At 37.8% G+C, this 23,668-nt stretch overlaps 2 protein-coding genes across 2 annotated transcripts; both read left to right on the top strand.

Moving 5' to 3' along the window:
• Positions 1–9,891: 9,891 nt before the first annotated feature.
• Positions 9,892–10,848, top strand: LOC105883493 (olfactory receptor 52D1). Its single transcript, XM_012786617.2, has one exon. The coding sequence runs from the start codon at positions 9,892–9,894 to the stop codon at positions 10,846–10,848; it is 957 nt and encodes a 318-aa protein (XP_012642071.2).
• An 11,366-nt stretch (positions 10,849–22,214) lies between these two features.
• LOC105883492 (olfactory receptor 52D1-like) lies at positions 22,215–23,281 on the top strand. Its single transcript, XM_012786616.2, has one exon. It carries the CDS (start codon positions 22,236–22,238, stop codon positions 23,190–23,192), a length of 957 nt encoding a protein of 318 aa, XP_012642070.2. The 5' UTR covers positions 22,215–22,235; the 3' UTR covers positions 23,193–23,281.
• Positions 23,282–23,668: the final 387 nt, after the last annotated feature.

The following is a 23,668-nucleotide window of genomic DNA, read 5'->3' as shown; positions in this document are numbered from 1 at the left end:
GAGGAGCTGGAAACGTTTGTTGTCAGCCGGATTGATTGTTTGGAGAAACTATACCATGCATCTAAGATTACTACTGTTCCTGGGGAGAAAAAGCAACAGCCAGGTTTACACATTGTAATTATACACAGATTTTTATTGCTGAAATCTACTGAGAGAATGAACAGAAGCTATGAAATGCTAGCTGTTGAGAGAGAGGCTTCTTTCTTAGACCTCTTTCAAAAGATGATTAAGACTTTTTCAGAGGGGTTGACTAGCTCATTCAGTCTCATTGGTAGCCCTCTGAATGCCCTCGTATGGTCATTATGACAGCTCTCCATCATATGCCTCATATTTCATAGCCATGATCCTAGCTGATCCATAAGAGGTGTTAATTGACACTTACACCCAACCTGACAGATGAGGAACCAAGTGACCAAGAAAAGGAAGGAAATTACCCAGATTTTCTGATGAGGAAGTTACATGGCTAAAACTCAAATTCTGTAACCCAGATTTCTTCCCAAGGTATTTAGATGATCCAGCATCCCACATTTAACACTGAAAGGTCCTTGCAGGAAGCTGGAAAATCAGTATCTCATGAGAGCCATTGTGGTGTACTAGTTAAGGGTTTGAGTCCTAGGGCTGCAACTTTCACATAAAAGCTATGTGAAATTAGGCAAAATTTTTAAATTCCCTGTCTCTTTACTTTTAAGACAGGGCAAAAATAGAGTTGTTCTATGGATATACAAACATGTATATATAAGGAGAGATGTGGGGGAGAGAAAATTTGAACTTGAAACAGGTCCTGCCTATTAGTAAGCATTATAGGTATACTGCTATGATTGTTATTGTTATTATTTAAAAACATGTTTAGATGCCAAATAGATTGTATAGTGTACTTTCTTTAACAAACACCATGTCATATGTTTATACAAAACTTAAATATATGATCTTTAAACCATATATCATCACATAATAGATTATGGTAAAGACAAGCGAAAGTAAAATGCAAAGGATTAAGAAAAATTAAGAGAGAAAAATTATAACATTGAAATCATTCTACCCATTACCTTATTTTTCTAATGATTCACTAAAGAATACATTCTTTCATTTCCATGACAGAGTATGTTGTCCCTCTCACAGAACGTCAAGCTTTTAAACAAGCAGATGAAACACGTTGCCTTCCACCAGCCCCAGCAAGGCTGCGAGAAGAGGTGACACAATGTATTTTACATCCTTCACCTTGCTTCCTTACACTGTTGAATTTCAGAAACAACCATTTGAGGAAGGAGCTTCACTTAAGAATATTTTATAATATTTCTGTGGCATGTCCAAAAACCACATAAGTGGTTTCACTGGCCACTTTCATAGGTGTTAGCTCTCCTTCTGCCCCTCATGAATAATTCCTAATGCTCAAGTGTAATTACCCACCACTAAGTAATTTATTAAACCACTGTCATATTTATTATTTTATATAACCCTTGAGTTAAATATTTATTTTTATCTGGCATCAGATAAGTATTATATCAATAAATAATCAGGTTAGATATCAAGAAGAAATGCCCTACCAACATGCTAACAGTCCGGGAAAAATTTCCAAGGACATACTGCTTAAGAATGGTTTTGCTGAGTGATGCATTGAATTTGAGGAGGATGAACCAGATAAAGCCTGGTAAACCTGCAAAGTATATGAGCTTCCACTAGTACCACACAAAGAAATAAATGTTGAGAATTTTAGGAGATGATCTCAGGAGATGATTAGGTCACCTACTTGTTGAACAACACCTCCCTGAGTCTCATTCTACATGTCACATGTTGCATTATAAGGAAGTCTAAAATTGCCTTAACTGAAAACCTGCTACTGCAAAATAAGCTGTTTTAGTACTCCTTTCTTGTTCTAATTGGAGATGATGGAGTTCAGCTGAGTGGTTCCTACTGGCTCTAGCCTCTCTTTTCCTTAATATTTTTCTCCAAGTTCATTCATGCCAATTAAAAGGACAGGGAAGAGAGTAAAGAGAGAAGTGATAAAGAGTGAAAGGCAGAGAAACAGAAGGACAGGGAAAAAGGCAGACCATGATAAAGAGACAGAGAAAGGGGAATACAAAACAGAGAGAAAATAATATAGAGATGGGGAGGGGCAGGTGGGGGAAGGGAAATGCAAGACCAGAGAAGGAATTTTAGAGAGACAGTGGAAACATTGAACATATTGAGCATGGAGAAGAAAAAAAAAAGGGCAAGACAAATATGACTTGAGAGTAGCTACAAGGCAATGTCCCATCCTGTTCCAGATAGTCCAGGGGCAATGAGCTGTGCTTTCCCCAGGCCTAGCAAAGGCTGTAGAAGACCCCATACTCACACTACCCTTCACAGGAGCTGCCTCTCAAGCTCTGAGAAGTGGAAGAGTTATAGCAAGCAATAATATTCCCCAGCCAAACCCTTTTGGGAACAGGCTCCTCACAGAGGGAGCAGCTCTTGCTGTCTATTCCCATGGGTGGTGCAGACCTCTATGTAAAGAACAAGTCAGTACCCCCTCTCCTTCCAGCTGAGCAGCGCTTACCTGCCCCCACACCAGTCCTCGTGGCTCCCGAGATCCTGTGAGGGATGTATCATAACTATCCTCTGGCAAATAAGGGGTCTGACTACCAAGGAGCCCAGTGCTAGTTTGTGGTAAACCGAGCATATAACTCATTCTACCTGAATTTCAGCTTTAGGTTTCTTTTCCCCACCCCAGTTCCCACTTCAGGGCTCTCTTCTCAGGGGACTTTCAGAAGCCAGACTTTAGGGTTGGCTAAAGTCATAGCTCATAGAAATATAATAATCATCAATGATACTCAGTGTTTCCAGTATTCCCCAAACTTCATAAAGAACTTTAACAACCAAATTCAAAGGGAGGGAATCTGTTCCTATTTCACAAATGAGAAAACTGAGTACTCAGATCAAATTAAATTCAAAATTATATCACTGAGCATAGGGCTTCACACAAACTAGACCATTCATTTATTCACTTAACATTTTCTGAACACATAAAGATGACAGAAATTTATTTTAGGTTCTTTTATTCTTTTCTTTTTCGATTTTCTCTATTTTTGAAGGAGGTTGCACAGAGAGTGGCAAAAGCAGTGGAGCAAGCAGTTAAATAGGAAAGAAAGAATATGCATGGACAAAAGGTAAATGAGATAATGATCCACAGGTAGATGAGGGCTGTTCTAGGGTCTTTGCAAGGTAAAAGTTTTTATTATGTGCTCAGAAAATGTTAAGTGAGTCTGATGTTTTCAATGTTCATTTGTGTTTTTGCATGTATCAGAGTACTTCATTTCTGATATAATATTCCATTGTATAAATAAAACATATTTTGTATGTTGATGAACATTTGGATTGCACTCATTTTGGGCTATTATGAATAATGTTTCTCAGAATATTTGTTTACAAGCTTGGTTGTAAAAACATGTTTTCAGGTCTTTTGAGTCTACCTAGAAGTAAAATTGCTGGGTCATTTGAAAACTGTGTTTAACTATTTGAAGAAAGGCCAAACTGTTTTCTAAAGTGGCTGCAGCAATTTTCATTTCCACCAGCAAAAGTGTGAGGATTTCTACAGCTCCATATCTTCACCAACACTTGTTATTTTCTATTTGTGTTCTGGTTTTGTTTGTTTGTTTGTTTATAGGCTTGAAATATGTGTAGAGTGGTATCTATAGTGGTTTTGATTTGCATTTCCCAAATATTGAAACTCTTTCTATCAGAGATGATTTATGTGGCAGTCTAGGCTTTGTTCCTCTATCAGATTGGCTCCTGGATCAATCTTACCATCCTGCCTCTGTCATTATGGAGCAAATGAGAAACAAGCAAGAGATCAGTTTTTCTATTTGCTTTATTAGAATTATGATTACAAACTTATCTATACAAATTCTATCATCTGAAAAAAGAAATTTCAATGTCAATTTCTTGCTTCTCAGTTTTCTCTGGTGCATTGTCCTTCCTACGCAACAAGAGATGGTTGCAATTAATGATTTAGAGTGAGCTTCTTTAATTATCAATTACATTAACATATATCTGCCGAGGGCATGCTTCCCCCATCTTACACATATTTATTTCAAGAATAATACACAGCTTTAGACCCAAGTATCTCAGCAGTGTTTAAAAGTTCTGAAATTAAATGCACTTTTAGGCTCTGCCAACAGGAAGCATTAGAGGCAGACTGGAAAGCCAAAAGAAGAATAAGGGATTTGCTTTTCCTATTGGCCTCTGTTCTTGTCATTATCCCCCAAGCAAATATTTTATCCTGGGAAATAACAGTTGATTCTAATAGAAGCATTTTGTGGTGTGTTCTAGTTTTGCTTTTTTCATCATATCCTACCACATATACCAGCACCAGCTCTCTAGGATCCACCTCTAGAAATCTGGGTCCCCACTCTCAACCTAAATTAAGGTTCTGATAAGCAGAACCTCTTCCTTCTGTCTTAAGGCAGAAGCTGATTCCAGCAGTTACTAACCCTGATTTATGGCAATGTTCCCTAAACTGCAAACTGCTTACACTCTGAGCTAAGTTATTTCTATAAAAACAAGTGTTCTCAGAGCTTACTTTTATAAAAATTGCATTGAGAATAACTGAGGATGAATTTTGTCTCATTCCATCAATATTCATTTTGAGATCCATAAACAAATTGAAGGAAAAGTAAAAAAGGCTCTATCAATCTCATTAAGGAATATATTTCCCCCAAAAAACACAATAGGTTTATGCTTAAAAATTTATGAAACTTAAAGTTTTGTATATTGCTTTCATCAATGCCATGTCAAGGGATATGAGAGTATCTGGCCAGAGGACTGATGTTCACTCCCAGGGCTTAATTCATGGGCATAAAACCTAGTAAAAGCACAGGGACTCATGCTCAGAAGAGCCTTGCTTGTTTCAATGTTCTGCTGACATATTCTTGAAATTCTTAATAATTTTTTGAACATGTGTTTTGTGAGGTGAAGGCTAACGGAACAATGGAGGATGCATATGTCCATGGCCATTTCTTGCCAAAAAATTTGCATAGCACATTAGGGATGTGCTATGCAAACAGAATTCTATGACTCATAATGTATGGGAATTCAGTGAAACAGAGTATTAGAGAAAAAGAAGGAAGAGAAAGAGGAGGGAAAGTAAGAGAAAGAAAAATAAAAATTGCTAGGTGTTTATTTCCACTTTCCTTGAAAATTGCCTGTGAAAAATTTCCCTTACTTATTTCTTCATTTTATGCCCCACCCCTCCTTCTTATTATCTCCCTACAAAATTAGCCCCACAGATAAAATCCCTAGAGCAGGCCCCCCAGTTTTCATACCTAAGTATCACAATCAATTAATAACCACACTTACCATGCCCCTTGAACAAAGGAGGCTGGAACTTAGAGATAGCTGCAAAACTGAGGAAGGATCAGACATTTCCACCCAGATTATACACCCAGAACCCATCTATCCCACAAATCACACCCATCCAAAATGCACAAAAACGCGGCTTTCACATCCCTAGACAAATGGTTGCATTCAGGTGCACATCACCTGGACCAGCCATTGCTCCATCACACTCCCTACCACAAGCCTCGCACTCATCCTGACTCCCCATCACAGGGCTCCAACCTAAGACACTCAACCTGTGAATGCACAACATTCACATAGGTATGTTCCTGATATCAGAGTCCAGAAAACTGTGGTCGGAGAAATCCAAAGGGAAATCTCAAAAACTCACCCATCATAGGGACCCACAGACAAGCGTGAGAGGGACAGTTTACAGAGGATGTCCCCACTCTTTCTTGAAATACAACTTGCTTGTACCTCGTTTTTACAGTACTCACATCCACAGATGCTCACAGAGTAGCGGCCTTTTTACAAGAATCTCGTGAAATATTCCTCTGGGGGCAAGAATAGACTGGGACAAGAGGGGAAGAGAACATGGTAATGGCTCTAGCTCCCCACCCTCCACCACCCAAGATTCTTCCCCCTAGGAGCTGGGGTCATCAGTGAAAGTCTCCATGAAAATCAGAGGGGCTCTTTTCTTTTACCTGCCTCTTTGGAGCCCATATGATTAGTAAAGTGATTGCAGACTTAGATACTAATGTGCCTTGCATGAAAAATAAGAATTCAAGTATTGACCATATAAATGGACAGTTAAGTGAGGTGAAATCACCAAACTTTAAATCAGGAGACCTGAGAGCTAATTTCAGTTCTGACAGTAACATGCTTAGTGATTTGGGATATATCAGTTCACTTCTCAAAACTTGGACTTCCCATTGGTAAGAGGTGAGGATGATTCTTACACTCTGTACCACTCCAATATGCTGTTACAGGACAAAGAGCTTGTAAAAATAGGGAGCACATTGTTTTTGGTGTTTTAACTTTTAATCCCATACACTTTATACTTTTCTTAACCACAAAACTCATGTGAGATAAGTAGACCAAGAGTTGCCATTTTCAATTTAGAAATGAAACACTGAGTTTCAAAAAGGTTGTGGAATTTATTCAATGTCAAATAGTGAAGAGGTAGAAAAACTGAAACTGGAATTCCAGAGTCATTGCTCTTTATAAATGGAAACTACTAAGATAAGTGAGAAATTTGTTCATGGTCCTACAACATCTTGTGACAGAAACAGAACTAAAGTCTAGGTTTCCTGGCATTCTGCACAGATTATTTTAGGTATGCCATATGTTAAAGAGGGAGAATATATACAATACTAGCTATTCCTCCACAACAAATAGAATTCACTCTTCTGAAATGTCCTTATTGTTGGCAACTCCAGGACACTCCACTTTGCTTCTTCCTGTATCTCTATCAGCACTTGCCCTTCTGATCTGGCTTTGTACCATTCATCACACTGGTGGGCTTGCAGGACTATGAGCTGGCTTTGCCATAGTCGAGAGTGCTATCTCCCCAACCAGCATGCCTTATTTATCTAGTGCTTTATTCCAAAGGACCAACACCATTATTTGCTACACCATTCACAAAATTCTTTCATAACCACATGAGATCAGAATTCTGCTAGACCCACAATCAGTAGAGATTCAAGAGGACTCAGAGATGTAAAGAAAAGAGGAGGGGAAAAGGAGATAAGGAAAGAAGATACAAACTAAGAGACCAGAATTGAGGTTTAAACATATAGACTAGATGATTAATTTCCATTTTCCTTTAAAAAGTCACTGGAAAATTAGCCCTGCTCATTTCAATCTAATTCATCACTACCCTTCCCCTTTGGTTCCCTCAGTAGACTCACTGCAGACCAAATCCCTAGAGGAGGCCATCTGAGTTTTCACACTACTGCATCATAGAGAGTCAATAAATAGTCTTCACTTCCCAGGCCACTTTACTAGAAGAAGCTGGAATACAGAGCAGAGCTTAAGACATCCATGAGCTCAGAAAACTGAGTAAAATCATACATTTCAGCACAAATTAAACATTCATACCATCTACAATATCACACTGCAACCACTGACCTGTAGAGAAACACGGCTTTCACATCCTTAAACAAACCTGTGCATTCAGATACACAGCTCCTGCCTAAGCCATTGCACCCTCACACGCTATCCCAGACAGCCGCACACTCATGCTATACACCGTCACACAGAGCTCCAGCTTCAGTGTGCTCCGACTGCAAATGCATGTTGCTCACACAGGTAAGTTCTTGAAATCGGATTCCCCAATAACTATGTCAGTGAATGAAGTTAGAAGTAAGGTATTGATGTCTAGATCTGAGAAGGGGACCTCAAAAACTCAACCATCTTAGTGAACCAGAGACAAAACCCTGAGCCAAGTTTGGGAGGGTGTCCCCATTGTGAACCTGAGTGAGACTTCAGCTTAATATCTTTTTCTCATCCTTTCCCCAAAAGAGAAATAAATAAAACCTGCTGTTATCCCAATCTTTCTGGTCCTCACATCCACAGATGCTCACAGAGTAGCACTTTATCTTACCACAACCACTTAAAATCTTCCTTAGGGAGCAAAAATAGACCAGAAAGAGAGGGGGCAAGAAGGTGGCAGTGACTCCAGCTCTCCAAACTCCACCGTGCAAGCTGCTCTCCCCTAGGATCACAGGCCAGTGTCAAGGCTGAGCCCAAAACCCTCTAGCGTCATCGCTGAAAATCTCAATGCAAAGAGAAGGGAAAGTCCCCAATTCTCATTACCTCTTTGAAGCTCAGATAATGAGTGAAGTTCTGACAGCACTAAGAATTGATATTAGACAAAATGCCTTATTTGTAAGAGAGAGAAATTCAAGTATTAGACATATTAAGAGACAGAAGAATGAAGTGAAAATAAAAGAACTGCAAATCAGGACATAATAACTAATTTCAATTCTGCAAGTAACATGCCTTTTGAACTAAATTACACCAATATTTGTCTGTGGACTTGCTCTTCCTATTGGTTAGGGGTGTGAATGATATTTTTACTTTGTTTTCTTCACAGTATATTTGTTAGTACATAAAGATAAAGGAGGGAGAATAATTTTGGACATCCAAACTTTTAATCCCAGGAATAATAATCTTTGCTCAATCACAAAATCTTTTGAAGTTAGGTCAGATGGTGTTATTCCCAATTTATAGATCAAAACTGAAATGCAAAAAGGTGTTGGGACTTTTTCCAATGCCATAGTGATCAGATCAGAAAAGCAGAGAGTGACTATAGTCCTTGTCCTTTCTACATTGAGACTGTCCAGAGAAGTGGAAGATTTGTTCAAGTTACATATCAATCCTATTACAGAATCGGGACTAAAATTCAGATTTCCTGGCATTCCTACTCGGGATGCTTTTAAGAATATATGCTATTAAGAATGTGTTTAATAGTAGCTATCCCTGCCCAGCAAAAAAGAGACTTCCTTCCCAGGATGTCTTCATGAGTGGCAAGTCCATGATATGCTGCTTTCTCCCTTTGTCTGCCTCTGCCAGCACTTGGCATTCATATCTGAAACTCACATCCATTGTCGTGGTTGACTTGAAGGACTATGAGCTTTGATGTAGTTGAGACTGGTGTTGTTCAATAAGTATATTACATTTGTCTCATGGTTTCTTGTACTATACACATATAAATGCCCAAATCACTGTAGATAGTCAATCATAAGGGATATAAGCATATTTATGTTGCCTAACCTCTTTCTAGTTACTTCAGGTGGCATATATAGGTAAGTTATTTGGTGTATATTTGGAAAGATACATTACCAAAACACAAAAGAATAAGTTAATACATCATTATATCATTAGATTAAAAGTCAATGGTATGTTATTAAAATTATCAGAATTGAGTCTTTAGTGAACATTTTTGCAAATGTCTAGGTACAGACACAGTCATAAGCAGCATGTAGATTAAAATTGCATGGAGACATAAGTATAGCACAAGAGGATTTTGTAATATAGTGGAAGAATGAAAAAAAAGTAAAAAAAAAAAAAAGTAAAGATCTCTAAGGACTACGTAAGAAAAGAAGGCTTCTGAGAGGCAGAAAAACTTGCCCTGAAATTAAAAAATAATAATAAAATAAAATAGAGAATGGGAAAATAAAGAGATGAGACTTCTTGGGTATGGTGAAAATAATGAATGGAAAAGAGACAAGAAATTCACCTATGTGGGCGAATGTAAGGTCAATAAATGGTGTGAAGGAAGTAGTGAGAAATAAGTCTGGAAAGGTCAATTTGGGCAAATGAATAAAGACTTAGCTTGGTGCTTTGAATAAAGAACTCAGAACATCATTGTTGAATATAAGAGCTAATAGAATTTTTTAAATCTGATAAAATGTAGAAGAGTCTTTTCAAATTCTTGAACAAATGAACATTTTCCTCAGTCTTAAAAATGATTATTTCACAGAAAACTCATCACTGTATGTGAATCAACCAAATATCTGACGCTACGGGGCTGACAAACCATCACCGCTTAATAGAGATCTTCATTTGCCTACAAGGATGTCAGTTTCTAACACCACTGACAACAGTCTCCCAACCACTCTCTTCCTGACTGGGATCCCAGGGCTGGAGTCTGCCCACTTCTGGATTGCCATCCCTTTCTGTGCCATGTATCTTGTGGCACTGGCTGGTAATTCTGCCCTCATCCTGGTGATTTCAATGGACAATGCACTTCATGAACCCATGTACCTCTTCCTTTGTCTTCTCTCACTCACTGACCTAGCTCTCAGTTCTACCACTGTGCCCAAAATGCTGGCCATTTTGTGGTTCCATGCTGGTGAGATTTCCTTTGCTGGATGCCTTGCCCAGATGTTTTGTGTCCATTCAATCTATGCTCTGGAGTCCTCAGTTCTTCTTGTCATGGCCTTTGATCGATACGTGGCTATCTGCAACCCACTGAGATACTCAGTCATTCTCAACCATACTGTCATAGGCAAAATTGGTCTTGTTGGCATATTCCGTAGTGTGGCTATTGTCTCTCCCTTCATCTTCTTGCTGAGGCGACTGCCCTACTGCGGTCACCATGTCATGGCACACACATACTGTGAGCACATGGGCATTGCTCGCCTGGCCTGTGCCGACATCACTGTCAATATTGTCTATGGGCTGACTGTGGCTCTGCTGGCCATGGGTCTGGATTCCATCCTCATTGCCATCTCCTACGGCTTTATCCTCCATGCAGTCTTTTGTCTCCCAACTCGGGATGCCCAGCACAAGGCTCTGAGTACCTGTGGCTCCCACCTCGGTGTCATTCTGGTGTTCTACATCCCTGCCTTCTTCTCATTCCTTACCCATCGCTTTGGCCACCACCGAGTCCCCAAGCATGTGCACATCTTTCTGGCTAATCTCTATGTTCTGGTGCCTCCTGTACTCAATCCTATTATCTATGGAGTTAGAACCAAGGAGATTCGCAGTCGACTTCTAAGACTGCTTCACTTGGGGAAGATCTCAATATGAGTTCTGAGCAGAAGTTGGAAATAAGAAAAAATAAACATGAGGGACAATTGTCCATATAAATTTGAGTAGATGGAGAGCTGTGATGTAAGAGTGATTGTATGGCATGGGAGGAGGCCCTTGAAGGAAGAGGAATGGTTTTATAAATTAGATTTGGTGGGGCTAGGCATGGTGGCTCATGCCTGTAATCCTAGCACTCTGGGAGACTGAGGCAGGAGAATCACTTGAGTTCAGCAGTTTAAGATCAGCCTGACCAAGAGTGAGAACCCATCTCTATAAAAAGAAAAAAAAATTAAAATTGGATTTGGTGATGAACACATTAAACATACTCACTGAGCAGTTATGAGTTGCCCAGAAAAGAAATGCATTTCTTTCTGTAGTCTCGGATGGGCTGCAATATGCCAAACAGGAGGCAGTCCTATTGTGGAGAGGACATTGCACCTGATAATGGGAATGTTCTTCTGGAACATCAAGTGAAAAATAAATAAATTTTAAAAAAGAACAATTTGCAGTGAATTGGAATCTGAACTCCAAAACTTTGGGTAGTGGTTAAGCATGTAAAGCCTAAAATCAGAGTGCCTGGATTTGAACTTTGACTCCTTCAATTAGGTAGTTTTCTGTTTAGCCTGTTGCTAAATTTTCTGTGTCTGGCGTAGTCAATTGTAAAATAGGGTAATGATTATACCTGACTTTTGAAGTTGTTATGAGGAATAAATAAATTATTGAGCATATGAGAATATTTAGAAGAGTACCTGAAATGTACAATTCTCAATACATAAATATAAAATGAAAAATTCACATAACCTCTAAAAATATCAGTTCAGTTTTATGACTTATCTAAGACTTTTTAAATATAATTCCCCATTACACAATTATTGTAACTATATTATATAACTATTCTATAAAAGCTAGACAGTGCTTGGAATGTGATTATTGGTTAATAAAATTATATTTTCCCATTACTCTTCCACTATTCCACTTTGGAATTTTTTTCCTTTTAGCCATAAATTCATCCCTTATTAAATATTTAGGAAAGCCAGTTTGGAGTCTAAGTGCTCTTCTGCATAGTTCTTCCTTGAATGCACTTGGTAAGTGTATTTTTTTTAACTTTATCCTACATAGAATTTCTTGAGATTATTCATGTGAACATCAATTAATATTTCTCATCAGATTTGAAAAGAGTTCAGCCTGTATTTTTTCCAAATATTCTTTCTTCTACTTTCTCTCTTTCTTTTCCACTAGGACTTCCATATACTTATATCAGTATGTTTGACGGTATCTCATGGGTCTCTGAGGTTCTGTTAATTTCTCTTCGTTCTTTTTTTTATTTCATTACTCAGACTATATAATCCACATTGACCAATCTTCAAGTTTGCAACCTTTTTCTTCTGCCTGGTCAAATCTGCTGTTGAGCTCCTGTAATGAATATTTTATTTGAGTTATTATACTTTGTAATTCCAGAACTTCTATGAGTATGTCTATGTGTGGTGTGCATGCATGTGTCTATGTGTGTGTGTGTGTGTGTGTGTGTGTGTGTGTGTGTGTATTCCATTTCTTTACTGATATTATCTCTTGGTGACAAAGTTCTCTTATACGTTCCTTTAATTCTTTAAACATAGTTTTCTTTAATTCTTTGAACATATTTAAAATAGCTGGTTTAAAGTAATGACTTAGAAAGCCCAGTATTTGTTCTTCTTCAGGGAAGTTTCTATTGGTATGTTTTCCTGTATATCAGCAATACATTCTTATTTCTCTGTATGTCTCATAATTAGCTGGTGGAAATTGTACATTTCAAATTGCATAATGTGGCAACTCTGGAAATCAGATCCTCCCCTCACCCCAGAGATTGTTTTGTTACTATTTGTTGTTATCATCGGGGCTTTGTTGTTGTTGTTGTGATTTTTCTATTTAGTAATTTTCTGAATTAATTCTGAAACATTAACTGTATTTAGTCACTGAAGGCTCTGTTCTACCAGCTTAGTAGTCAGTTAGTAAATTAAAAAGAGATTTATTTAAATGCTTGGGAAAAGTGTGTCTTTCTTTCTGAAGGCTCTCTGTGCATATGAGGGCACAACTTCAGCCCTCAGCCATTCAGTTTGCAACTCTGCAAACTTCATTTCCAGTTGTGCAGAGACTCAAGGTGAGTCAGAGGTGAGCACTTAGAGCCTTCTCAGAACTTTTCTGGGGATATATAGAATCTCAGACGTGTACAGAAACCTAGACATGCACATGGCCTTCTATACCTCAGGGGCATGTCAAAAATGTCCAAAGCTCATAGAAATATTTTATTCCTAGGTTTTTCCCTTTTAGCTTTTTGGTTGATCTCTTCTTTTCCCTAACAGCTACTACCTCAGGCAGCTAAAAAGTTAATTGCCCATAATTGCTTTTGATAATCACCCATGGAACAAAGCTATTCACACTGGGCGCACTCTGGATCACATCCCATTTAGACAGTCTTGCTAGAGATAGTGGTACCCCTTAGGATCTTCAGGGGTACCACCAGACAGGTCAAATACTAACTATTTTCTGAAAAATAAATTTTGAAGAGTTCGAGCCCCAGTCTGTTCCATCTGGCTGCCACCAGGTTACTGAGTTTCACTGCAAAAAAAGACTGTTATTTTTTAATGCAACTGCAGAGCTGGAGAGTAGGGAATGGGATTAGGGCAAATCACAATGCTACAAACTCACTTATCTTACCAAAATTCAACCATTGTTTTTAATAAAGTCTCCCTGTATTGATGCAAGTTTTTGTTTAATATGTAAAGTTCTGAAAAAGTTGATTCTGCCAATGTTTTGCCAGTTTTCTCATTGCTTTAATAGAAGAGAACAATTTCAGGGGCCTTTACTCTGCCATTTTTACAGACATCAGCACTCTACTGTTTACTAATGTTTTGGTGGCAGGCATGAATGCCAAGACATTCAATAGTAAAACACGAAGGAAATGCGCCATATTTAGGAAATTGTTTTTGAATCAGACCCAGTGTGAAAGCCAATTTAGTTTCTTAACAGTTATATGAACTTAGGCCATAATCTAAACTTTAGTCTCCTCACATCTTTGAAGGAGAAATAATACTATCTTACATTTTTATTGAGTATCTTGTAGTACAAATAGGTTCTTTACTTAGTTTGGCACATGGCAGCAATGCAATGAACATTATTTATCTTCCTTCACCATTAACTACTCACTTTTTGGTACAAGAAAAATGTACAGGCAGAGTGGAAATCAGATACTCTATCTTCAGTCAGTTGCGTGGGTGCTCAGGTGGTCATGGTAGTGCTGAGCAAGGGACGTCTGACTTCAGTGGGAATACACAGGCTAATACCCAGATGACCCTCGTATCTTTTCTCATAAGGGTAATATTATTTCAGATCTTTAACTATTTCCTTTTATCCCTATATTCAATTAGTTGTCAATTCTCATCATATTTTTACAAATTATTTTGTTACTTCACTTATACTATATATGCCTTTTGCTGAAGCAGCATCCTCCCTGCTCCCTACACCAACTCTGTCAGAATTCATTCATTTCTTCTTTTGTTGACATTGGGATCATTCTAAAATCCAAATCTTTCTTGTTTATGTTCTTCATAACATACACATTACCCTATGTTTAAAACCTAAGTATTGATCCAGGCATGTGTCATCTTTCAGGTATTAGTCTGAACCCATCTCTCTACTTCTCTGACTCACGGACTTCTGGGCTGGAATCCTAATCCTTTCTCCAACCCTTTGAACAGTAAAAGGAGAAGTATATCTATTTTAGCTGGTGTCATTCAGGAGGCCATGAGCTACTCAAAGTCATGTTCATCAGCCACCTGGTCCCTTTATGTCTTCTTTCTTATTTTCCATTCACTCCTAAATGAACTGCATTTCAGTATTATCACTTCATAAAACCATGCCTCCACTGTCACTACTAAGCACAGTATTTCTAAATGCAAAGGATTCTCAGTCCAGAGATTGATGCAGTTGGCTATTTATTTATTGATCGTTTTCCCTTTCTCAGATCAGTAATGTTATACTTTCCCAGTCCTCCATCTCTATCTCCGTGTCTATCTTTCTTCAGTTTTCTTTGTAATTGACTGTCCTTCTTTTCTATCCTAAATATTAATATTCTCCACAGCTCTTTCTAAGACAGCTTCAATGTTGAATCTATATAACCTTCCCAGATGGTCTTGGATAAAAGCAGATTCCCACTACCTCTGACACACTGATTACTCTCAAATCTATATCTTTTTTATTTCTTCATTTATTTTTTATTTATTTGAGACAGGATCTTGCCCTGTCACCCAGACTGGAATGCAGTGACATAGCTCACTGCAGCTTCACATGAACTCTTAGTCTCAAGCGATCCTCCTATCCAAGCCTCCCAAGTAGCTTGGCCTACAGTAACATACCAACATTCCTGGCTCAAATCTATATCTTTAGTTCTAATTTCTTTACTTTTCACAGTTAACTGTTTGGCATCTATAATTGGTTATTTCAAGGTAACTTTAAAATCAAAATATCCAAAACAATATGGAGGTATCTCAAAATGATACAAGTAAATCTACCATTTGATCCAGCAACCCCATTACTGGGCATCTACCCAATAAAACAAATGACACTCTATAAAAAAGACGTCTGCACTTGAATGTTTATAGCACCACAATTCACAATTGCAAAGATGTGGAAACAACCCAAGTGCCCATCAATACATGAGTGGATTAAGAAAATGTGGTATAGGTATGCCATGGAGTCCTATTCCGCTCTAAGAAACAATGGTGTTATAGCACCTCTTGTATTTTCCTGGATAGAGCTGGAACCCATTCTACTAAGTGAAGTATTCCATGAATGGAAAAATAAGCACCACATGTACTCACTATCAAATTGGTTTTAAATGATCAACACATAAGTGGACATATAGGAATAACTTTCGTTGGGCATCGGGCAGATGGGAGGGAAGAGGAGGGGATGGGAATATACACACATAATGAGTGCAATATGCACCATCTGTGGGATGGACAAGCTTGAAGCTCTGTCTTGGGGGAGGGAGCAGGAGGGCAAAGGCAATATATGTAACCTAAACATTTGTACCCCATAATATGCTGAAATAAAAAAAAGAAAAATAAATAAATAAATAAATAAACTAAAAAATCTGTATATCCAGAACACAAATGGAAAAATATTATTTCTAGTTTCCTTTTCTCAATGAAGGCATGATTTCTATAGTTTGCTAAACCAAAAATTTGAGTTTCATTCTGCACATATTTCTCTGATTAATAACCTGAATCCATTTAAGTAGTCACCAAATTCTAAACATTCTACATACTGAGTGTAAGTAGTGTAGAGAGTTCCAGGAAGGCAATGAATGTTTGAAAAGGTTGTTATGGGGGGAAATAGAGGAAATTAAGTAGATCAAAGGGAATTATGCCTGAGTAAGTTAAGGTTAGATGTCATAGGTTTACATTATGTTAATATTATCTGCTATAGACTAAATTGTGCCCACCACCCCCTATATGATTATTTGGCAATAGGGTCTTTGGAAGGTAATTTAAGTTAAATGAGGTCATAATCGTAAGACTCTGACTTGATAAGATTGGTGTCCTTGTATGAAGAGACAACAGAGAGCTCGTTCCCCACTCTCCAATAACGGCAAGGCCAAGTGAGGACAAAATCGCCTTCCACAAGCCATAAAGAGAGTCCTAGTCAGAAAGCTTACCCCTCCTGATCTTGATTTGGGACTTAGCCTCCAGAACTGTGAAAAATAAATTTCTGCTGTTTTTAGCCACCCCGCTGTGACATTCTGTTACAACAGTGCTAGCAAACTAGTGTAGTATTCAATAGTACCACTGAGAGGAGTATAGAAGCTGGATGGTAAGATTTACTTAGGTTAGGAATGAAAGAGCTACTGTGAAGGAAGAACAAAGCCTAAGCTACCAGATAAATCATCTCTGGTAGATAAAGATCAGTATTTTTATGATTCTGGCTTTCTTTGTTAAAATTATGATTACAAACGTAGTTGTAAAAATTCTATGATCTTAAATCAATCATTTATAGTTTATGAATCTTAATTTTCTCATCTATCACATTGCCCCCTTAGGTAAAAATCAATTTCTGATGTAGAGCAAGCCTATTTAATGATTGACAAAATCACAATATACCTTCCTAGGGCTTATTTGCACTGTCTTTTATGAATTTATCTTAAGAACACATATGGTTTTACACCAGAGTATTTTGGCAGTGTTTGAAAGCTTTGGATTTAAATATATTATAAAGTAGACAAGGCAGTGGAAGTGACTGTCTCTCTCATCCCTGGTATAATGTTAAAAAAAAATGAAATCAATTAAAGAGGAATTTTATGAGAGAAAAGTAACGAAAGATTGAAACAGTAAAGACTGCTTTTTCAGTATTTAACTGAAGTTCATTTTGCAGTTGCAATAAACTACCTATCATTAGAATATGCTGTTACTAGAAAGAAAAATACCTTAAAACTGCTGAAGTTTGAGTTAGTAATTGTAACTATAGTTGAAATGTTTTAAAAGACTACCATATTTTCCAAAATTCACTAGATGACTTTTAAGGGAAAAAAAAAATCATCTCATATGCACATGTGTATGTTTGTTTTTCAGAGAAGATGTACATTAAAAACCATATACGTTATTCAATTAAAAATTATTTTTATCAAGTGATCATGAAACATTTTCTAATTATATTCATTTCTATTATTATTTATTGTTATAAAATGTGTCCTATTACCTTAGCAATATGTAATTTTCTCACATTAAAAATGGAAAATTGCATTGTGATATCTAACAAAATGGATTGATTTGTTTCTGAATTTTTTATGTAATTCATATTTACTTGGTACCAAAATGTCATACAAGTTGTAATACATACACGTATGTGAAAAGATTATTATGTGTAATGTCAAGCTATTGCCTCTCTGTTCTAAAAACAACTTTCTATGCTTTCCCTTATGCTGCCTAGGCTGGGACTACATTTTTCCTCTGTCAGATACCTGCCTGTCAGCCTCTGCCAGTAAGGAGTAAGCATTAGAGACAAATTGTAAAGCTGGAAGAGGGATGAGAGATTTGCTTTTCCTATTCACATTTTATTTCTGTGAGTGTTACATAAGAAACTGTATTTTCCTTGGCAAGAGAAGTTTATTCAAATAGAAGCAATTGATTCCAGTTTGCATTTTTTATTTGCCCCTTACTTTTAACCAACCTCATCATGTCCCACCAACATATGATGTGGCTGAGACATTTCCCCAAAGGTCTGGGTCGTGGCTGTGTGACTACCTTCCCTTTAGTTTCAGATAATCAGAACCTCCTCTCTTAGGACCGTTGCCAATCACAACAGTTACTCTCAATTACAGTGTAACCCCTACATTGCATCAACAAATGTCTCTCCATTCCCAACTAAGTTACTTGCATAAGTAAGTGTTTTCAGAGCTTACTTTTTTATAAGTAAAATTAAAAATAACTGAATGTAAAACCTGTCTCATTCCATCAATATTGGCTTCCAGAGACATGAAATAATTTAAGAGAAAAAAAGAAAGTTCTATTCATCTCATTAAGAAATATATTTCCCCCAAAATTAGGTCTGTTTAACAATCTATAAAACTTAAAGTTTTTAGTATTTTTATTAGTATCCTTACAATAATTGAAATAATAAAACAATTTAATATTTGGAGCCCATTATTATAGGAATAAAAAAATCCATTTTATATGCACATTATTATAAGTAAGAGTGATCATAATGAGGTATTTAAACAAAAATAAGTGTATGGAATAATTGGACTTACTTTTAAAAGACAAAGCAAAAATATCACATTTCTGACAGCTAAGAAAAACTTATTCACATATTTTTAAGTGAATAATGGTGAGTTGGCAATTTCTAGGAAATAAAGATTCCATAGGATACATTTAAAATAGTGATGAGAGTTTTATTTTAAAGTGTCAATATTCAAAATATACTAGAAATTATATCCTATTCTACTAATTCAAGTTTTAATGATAATTTTTAGATGCCAACTTAAATTTTTTAAAACTCCTTTAGGGAAATACCCATATAAATTTTTTGAAGCCCACTGTTTTAAAATTAATTTGTGAGAAGAATGGTGTTTACAAGGGAAGAGAGTTCAATAAGCTGAAGTCAAGAGGAAGAAATTAATTAATCCTGGGAAGGTGCTCATTTGGAAGTGACCCTAGCTGCAAAGACTTGCTGAATGGCTAATGTTATAGGACATGAGTGGATCTGGCTAGAGCGTGGATGGGATTCCCTAATAGGACTGGCTTTGTAGGCATACAACACAGGAAAGTGCAGTGGGCTATGCTCAGAGGGGACCTATGTCTTGCTTAATACTCTGTTATCATTGTCATGAAATAATTAACACTTTTATTTTTGAATGTGTGTTTTGTAAGTACATTCTGATGAAACAATGGTATCTGTATGTGTATGTGTCCAAAACCATTGTTTGCTGCACCATTCACAAAGATATTTCACAACACCCATGAGAATTATGGTGGACCCAAAATTCTGGTAGAGTTAAAGGAGGCTTACAGAAGTAAAGAGATGGGGAGGAATTAAAAAGATAGTGAAAGAGAAGGGGAGAGAAAAAAGTGACAAGGAAGGAAGAGAAAAAACAAGAGATAATAATAGAGGTTAAAACATATAGATGAGATGTATAATTTCCACTTTCTTTAAAATGTCACTGGAAAATTTCCCTTGCTCATTTCTTTCTTATTTATCAACTGCACTTTTTCTTTCCCTCAAAATATTCACTACAGATCAAATCCCTAGAGGAGGCCCTCTGGGTTTGCACGTCACAGCACTTACAGACTACAGAGAGTGTCAATAAATAACCTTCACTTCCCAATCTCCTGGACCAGAAGAGGCTGGAATACACAGCTCAATAGAAGACCTTCAATGAGCCCAGAAAACTGACAAAGGATCAGATATTGCAACAGGAATTATATATTTAGGCACAACATACTCACATACTACACCCTCCTGAACCTGTAGAGAAACACAGCTTTCACATCCTTAAACAAACCTGTGTATTCACATACACAGCTCCTGCCCAAACCGTTGCACCCCCACACTCTCTCCGACACAGCTGCACACTCACACAACACACCTGCACTCAGAGCTCCAGCTTCAGTGTGCTCCGACTGCAGATGCATGCAGGTAAGTTCTGGAAATCATATTCCCCAACAACTATGTTCAGTGTTAATGTACTCATGTTTAGATCTGAAACGGGGACCTCAAAAACTTAGCCATCTTGGCGACCCAGAGAAAAGACCCAGAGATGACTTTGGGAGGATGCCTCCATTCCCATTTTGAACCAAATCTGTGCTCCAGCTCAACATCCTTTTCTCATGCTTTCCCAGAGGGAAACAATAAACAAAGCCTGCTCTTACCCCAATCTTTCTGGTCCTCACATCCACAGATGCTCACAGAGTAGCACTTTATCTTACCACAACCACTTAAAATCTTCCTTAGGGAGCAAGAATAGACCAGAAAGAGAGGGGAAAAGAAGGTGGCAGTGACTCCAGCTCTCCAAACTCCATTGTGCAAGCTGCTCTCCCCTAGGATCACAGGCCAGTGTCAAGGCTGAGCCCAAAACCCTCTAGCATCATTGCTGGAAGTCTCAATGCAAAGAGAAGGGAAAGTTCCCAATTCTCATTACTTCTTTGAAGCTCAGATAATGAGTGAAGTTATGACAGCACTAGGAATTGATACTAGACAAAATGCCTTGTTTGGAAGAGAGAGAAATTCAAGTATCAGACGTATTAATAGAAGAATGGAGTGAAAACAAACTCCCAATCAGGAGACATGAGACCTAATTTCAATTCTGCAAATACCATCCTTTTTGAACTAAATTATATTGGTTTATGTCTCTGGACTTGGCCTTCTTATTGGTTAGGGGTGTGAATGATAATTTTACTGTTTTCTTCACAGTGTATTTGTTAAGAAACAAATATCTTATTTATAAAAAGGAGAGGAGAATAACTTTGAATATCAAAATTTTTAATCCCATGAATCAATCAACTACAAAATCTTGTGAAGTTAGGTCAGATGATGTCATTCCCAATTTAGAGATAAAAACTGAGGCACAAAAAGATTTTTGGATTTTCTTCCAAAGCTGCATAGTGATTAGATTAGAAAAGCAGAGAATGACTACAGTTGTCCTTTCTACATTGAGACTGTCCAGAGAAGTGAGAGTTTTATTCACATCAATCTTGCTACAGAATCAGGACTAAAATTAAGGCTTCCTGGCATTCCTATTCAGGATGCTTTTAAGAATATATGCTACTAAGAGTGTGTATAATAGTAGCTATCCCTGTCCAGCAAAAAAATGATTCCCTTTCAAGGATGACTTCATGGGTGGCAACTCTAGGATACTCTACTCTCTCCCTTTATCTGCCTCTGTCAGCACTTACCATTCAGACCTGACCTCACATCCAGCCATGATACTGGTTCAACTATGAGCTGGCTTTGCCATAGTTGAGACTGCTGTCTCCCAACAAGCATATTAGATTTATCTCATGGTTTATTGTATTATACCAATATAAATGCCCAAATTACTCTGATATTCCATAATAAGGGATGTAAGCATATTCAGGTTACTTAGCTTCTTTCTAGGAACTTTATATAGAGAGAAGCTATTTGGTGTATATTTGGAAACATACATTACAAACACTCTGAAGGAAGTAGTAACAACATCATCAAATCATGAGGTCACAAAAGTCAACAGTATGTTACTAAGAATTATCAGGATTGAGCTTTTAGTGAACATTTTTACAAATGTCTAGGTACAGACACAGTCACGGGCAGTACAGAGGTTATAATTCCCTAGCACAATAGGATTTTGTAAGATAATGGAAGAATGAAAAAAAAAAAAAAAAAAAGTAAAGATCTCTAAGGACCAGTAAAGAAAGGGAAGGCTTCTGAGAGGCAGAAAAACTTGCCCTAAAATTTATAAAAAGACAATAGACAAGGTGAAAATAAAGAAAGAAGCCTCCTTAGACATGGGAAAAGACATAAATGAAAAGGACACAAGCAATTCCCCTAGACATCGGTGGATGAAAGCTCAATAAATGATGTGCACAAGTGGTGGAAGATTAAATCTGTAAGGGTCAGTTCAGGCAGATAAATAAATGCTTAGGTTGGTGTTTTAAATAAAGAAGCAGACATCATGGTTGAATATAAAAATTAGCATAACTTTTAAAAAATTGATCAAATGTGTCTTTTCAGATCCTTGAATAAGTGAAAAATAATATTTTTTCTGTCTAAAAAAATTATTTCACAGAAAACTGATCATTGTATGTAAATCAACCAATATCTGATGCTACGAGGCTGACATACCATCACCGCTTGGATACAGCCCTTGTTTGCCTACAAGGATGTCAGTTTCCAACACCAGCGACAACAGTCTCCCAACCACTCTCTTCCTGACTGGGATCCCAGGGCTGGAGTCTGCCCACTTCTGGATTGCCATCCCTTTCTGTGCCATGTATCTTGTAGCACTGGCTGGTAATTCTGCCCTCATCCTGGTTATTGCAATGAATAATGCCCTTCATGCACCCATGTACCTCTTCCTTTGTCTTCTCTCACTCACCGACTTGGCTCTCAGTTCTACCACTGTGCCCAAAATGCTGGCCATTTTGTGGTTCCATGCTGGTGAGATTTCCTTTGCTGGATGCCTCACCCAGATGTTTTGTATTCATTCTGTCTATACTCTGGAGTCCTTAATTCTTCTTGCCATGGCCTTTGATCGATACGTGGCTATCTGCAACCCACTGAGATACTCAGTCATTCTCAACCATACTGTCATAGGCAAAATTGGTCTTGTTGGCATATTCCGTAGTGTGGCTATTGTCTCTCCCTTCATCTTCTTGCTGAGGCGACTGCCCTACTGCGGTCACCATGTCATGGCACACACATACTGTGAGCACATGGGCATTGCTCGCCTGGCCTGTGCCGACATCACTGTCAATATTGTCTATGGGCTGACTGTGGCTCTGCTGGCCATGGGTCTGGATTCCATCCTCATTGCCATCTCCTACGGCTTTATCCTCCATGCAGTCTTTTGTCTCCCGACTCGGGATGCCCAGCACAAGGCTCTGAGTACCTGTGGCTCCCACCTCGGTGTCATTCTGGTGTTCTACATCCCTGCCTTCTTCTCATTCCTCACCCATCGCTTTGGCCACCACCGAGTCCCCAAGCATGTGCACATCTTTCTGGCTAATCTCTATGTTCTGGTGCCTCCTGTACTCAATCCTATTATCTATGGAGTTAGAACCAGGGAGATTCGCAGTCGATTTCTAAGACTGCTTCACTTGGGGAAGATCTCAATATGAGTTCTGAACAGAAGTTGGATATAAGAAAAATAAACTGGTAGAATAGATGTCTAGATGCATTTACATGTACAGACACCTATGATATAAAAAGAATGGCTGTGTATGGTAGGAAGTACTGAGTGGAAGAGAATTAGCCAGTGTATCAGAGATACCAGTGATCACACTGAACATGCCATTTTCCTGAGGCTCCTCCACAATCCGTGATTAGTCCAGAAAGGTGATAATATTTTCACATTTGTCTCAAAAGTGGCTATAACTTACTAAGTAGCAAGTCAATTCCTGGTCTTGAGGTTAGCCTGGGTTTTATGGTAGGAATATTCTCCTGTGAGTCCAAGTAGAAAAGGAAAAGAACATTTGGAACATATTGGAATGTGAATTTTCCTGGGTATTGGTTAATAGCACAAAGTATAAATTCAGAGTGCCTAAGTTTGAGTCCTGGCTCTACTACTTACTAGTTTTATGAACTTGAACATGTT

Source organism: Microcebus murinus, chromosome 4, assembly GCF_040939455.1.
Source record: "Microcebus murinus isolate Inina chromosome 4, M.murinus_Inina_mat1.0, whole genome shotgun sequence".
NCBI classification, from domain to species: domain Eukaryota; kingdom Metazoa; phylum Chordata; class Mammalia; order Primates; family Cheirogaleidae; genus Microcebus; species Microcebus murinus.
Note: the sequence above shows the minus strand (reverse complement) of the source record. Positions and strands in the feature narration are given on the sequence as shown.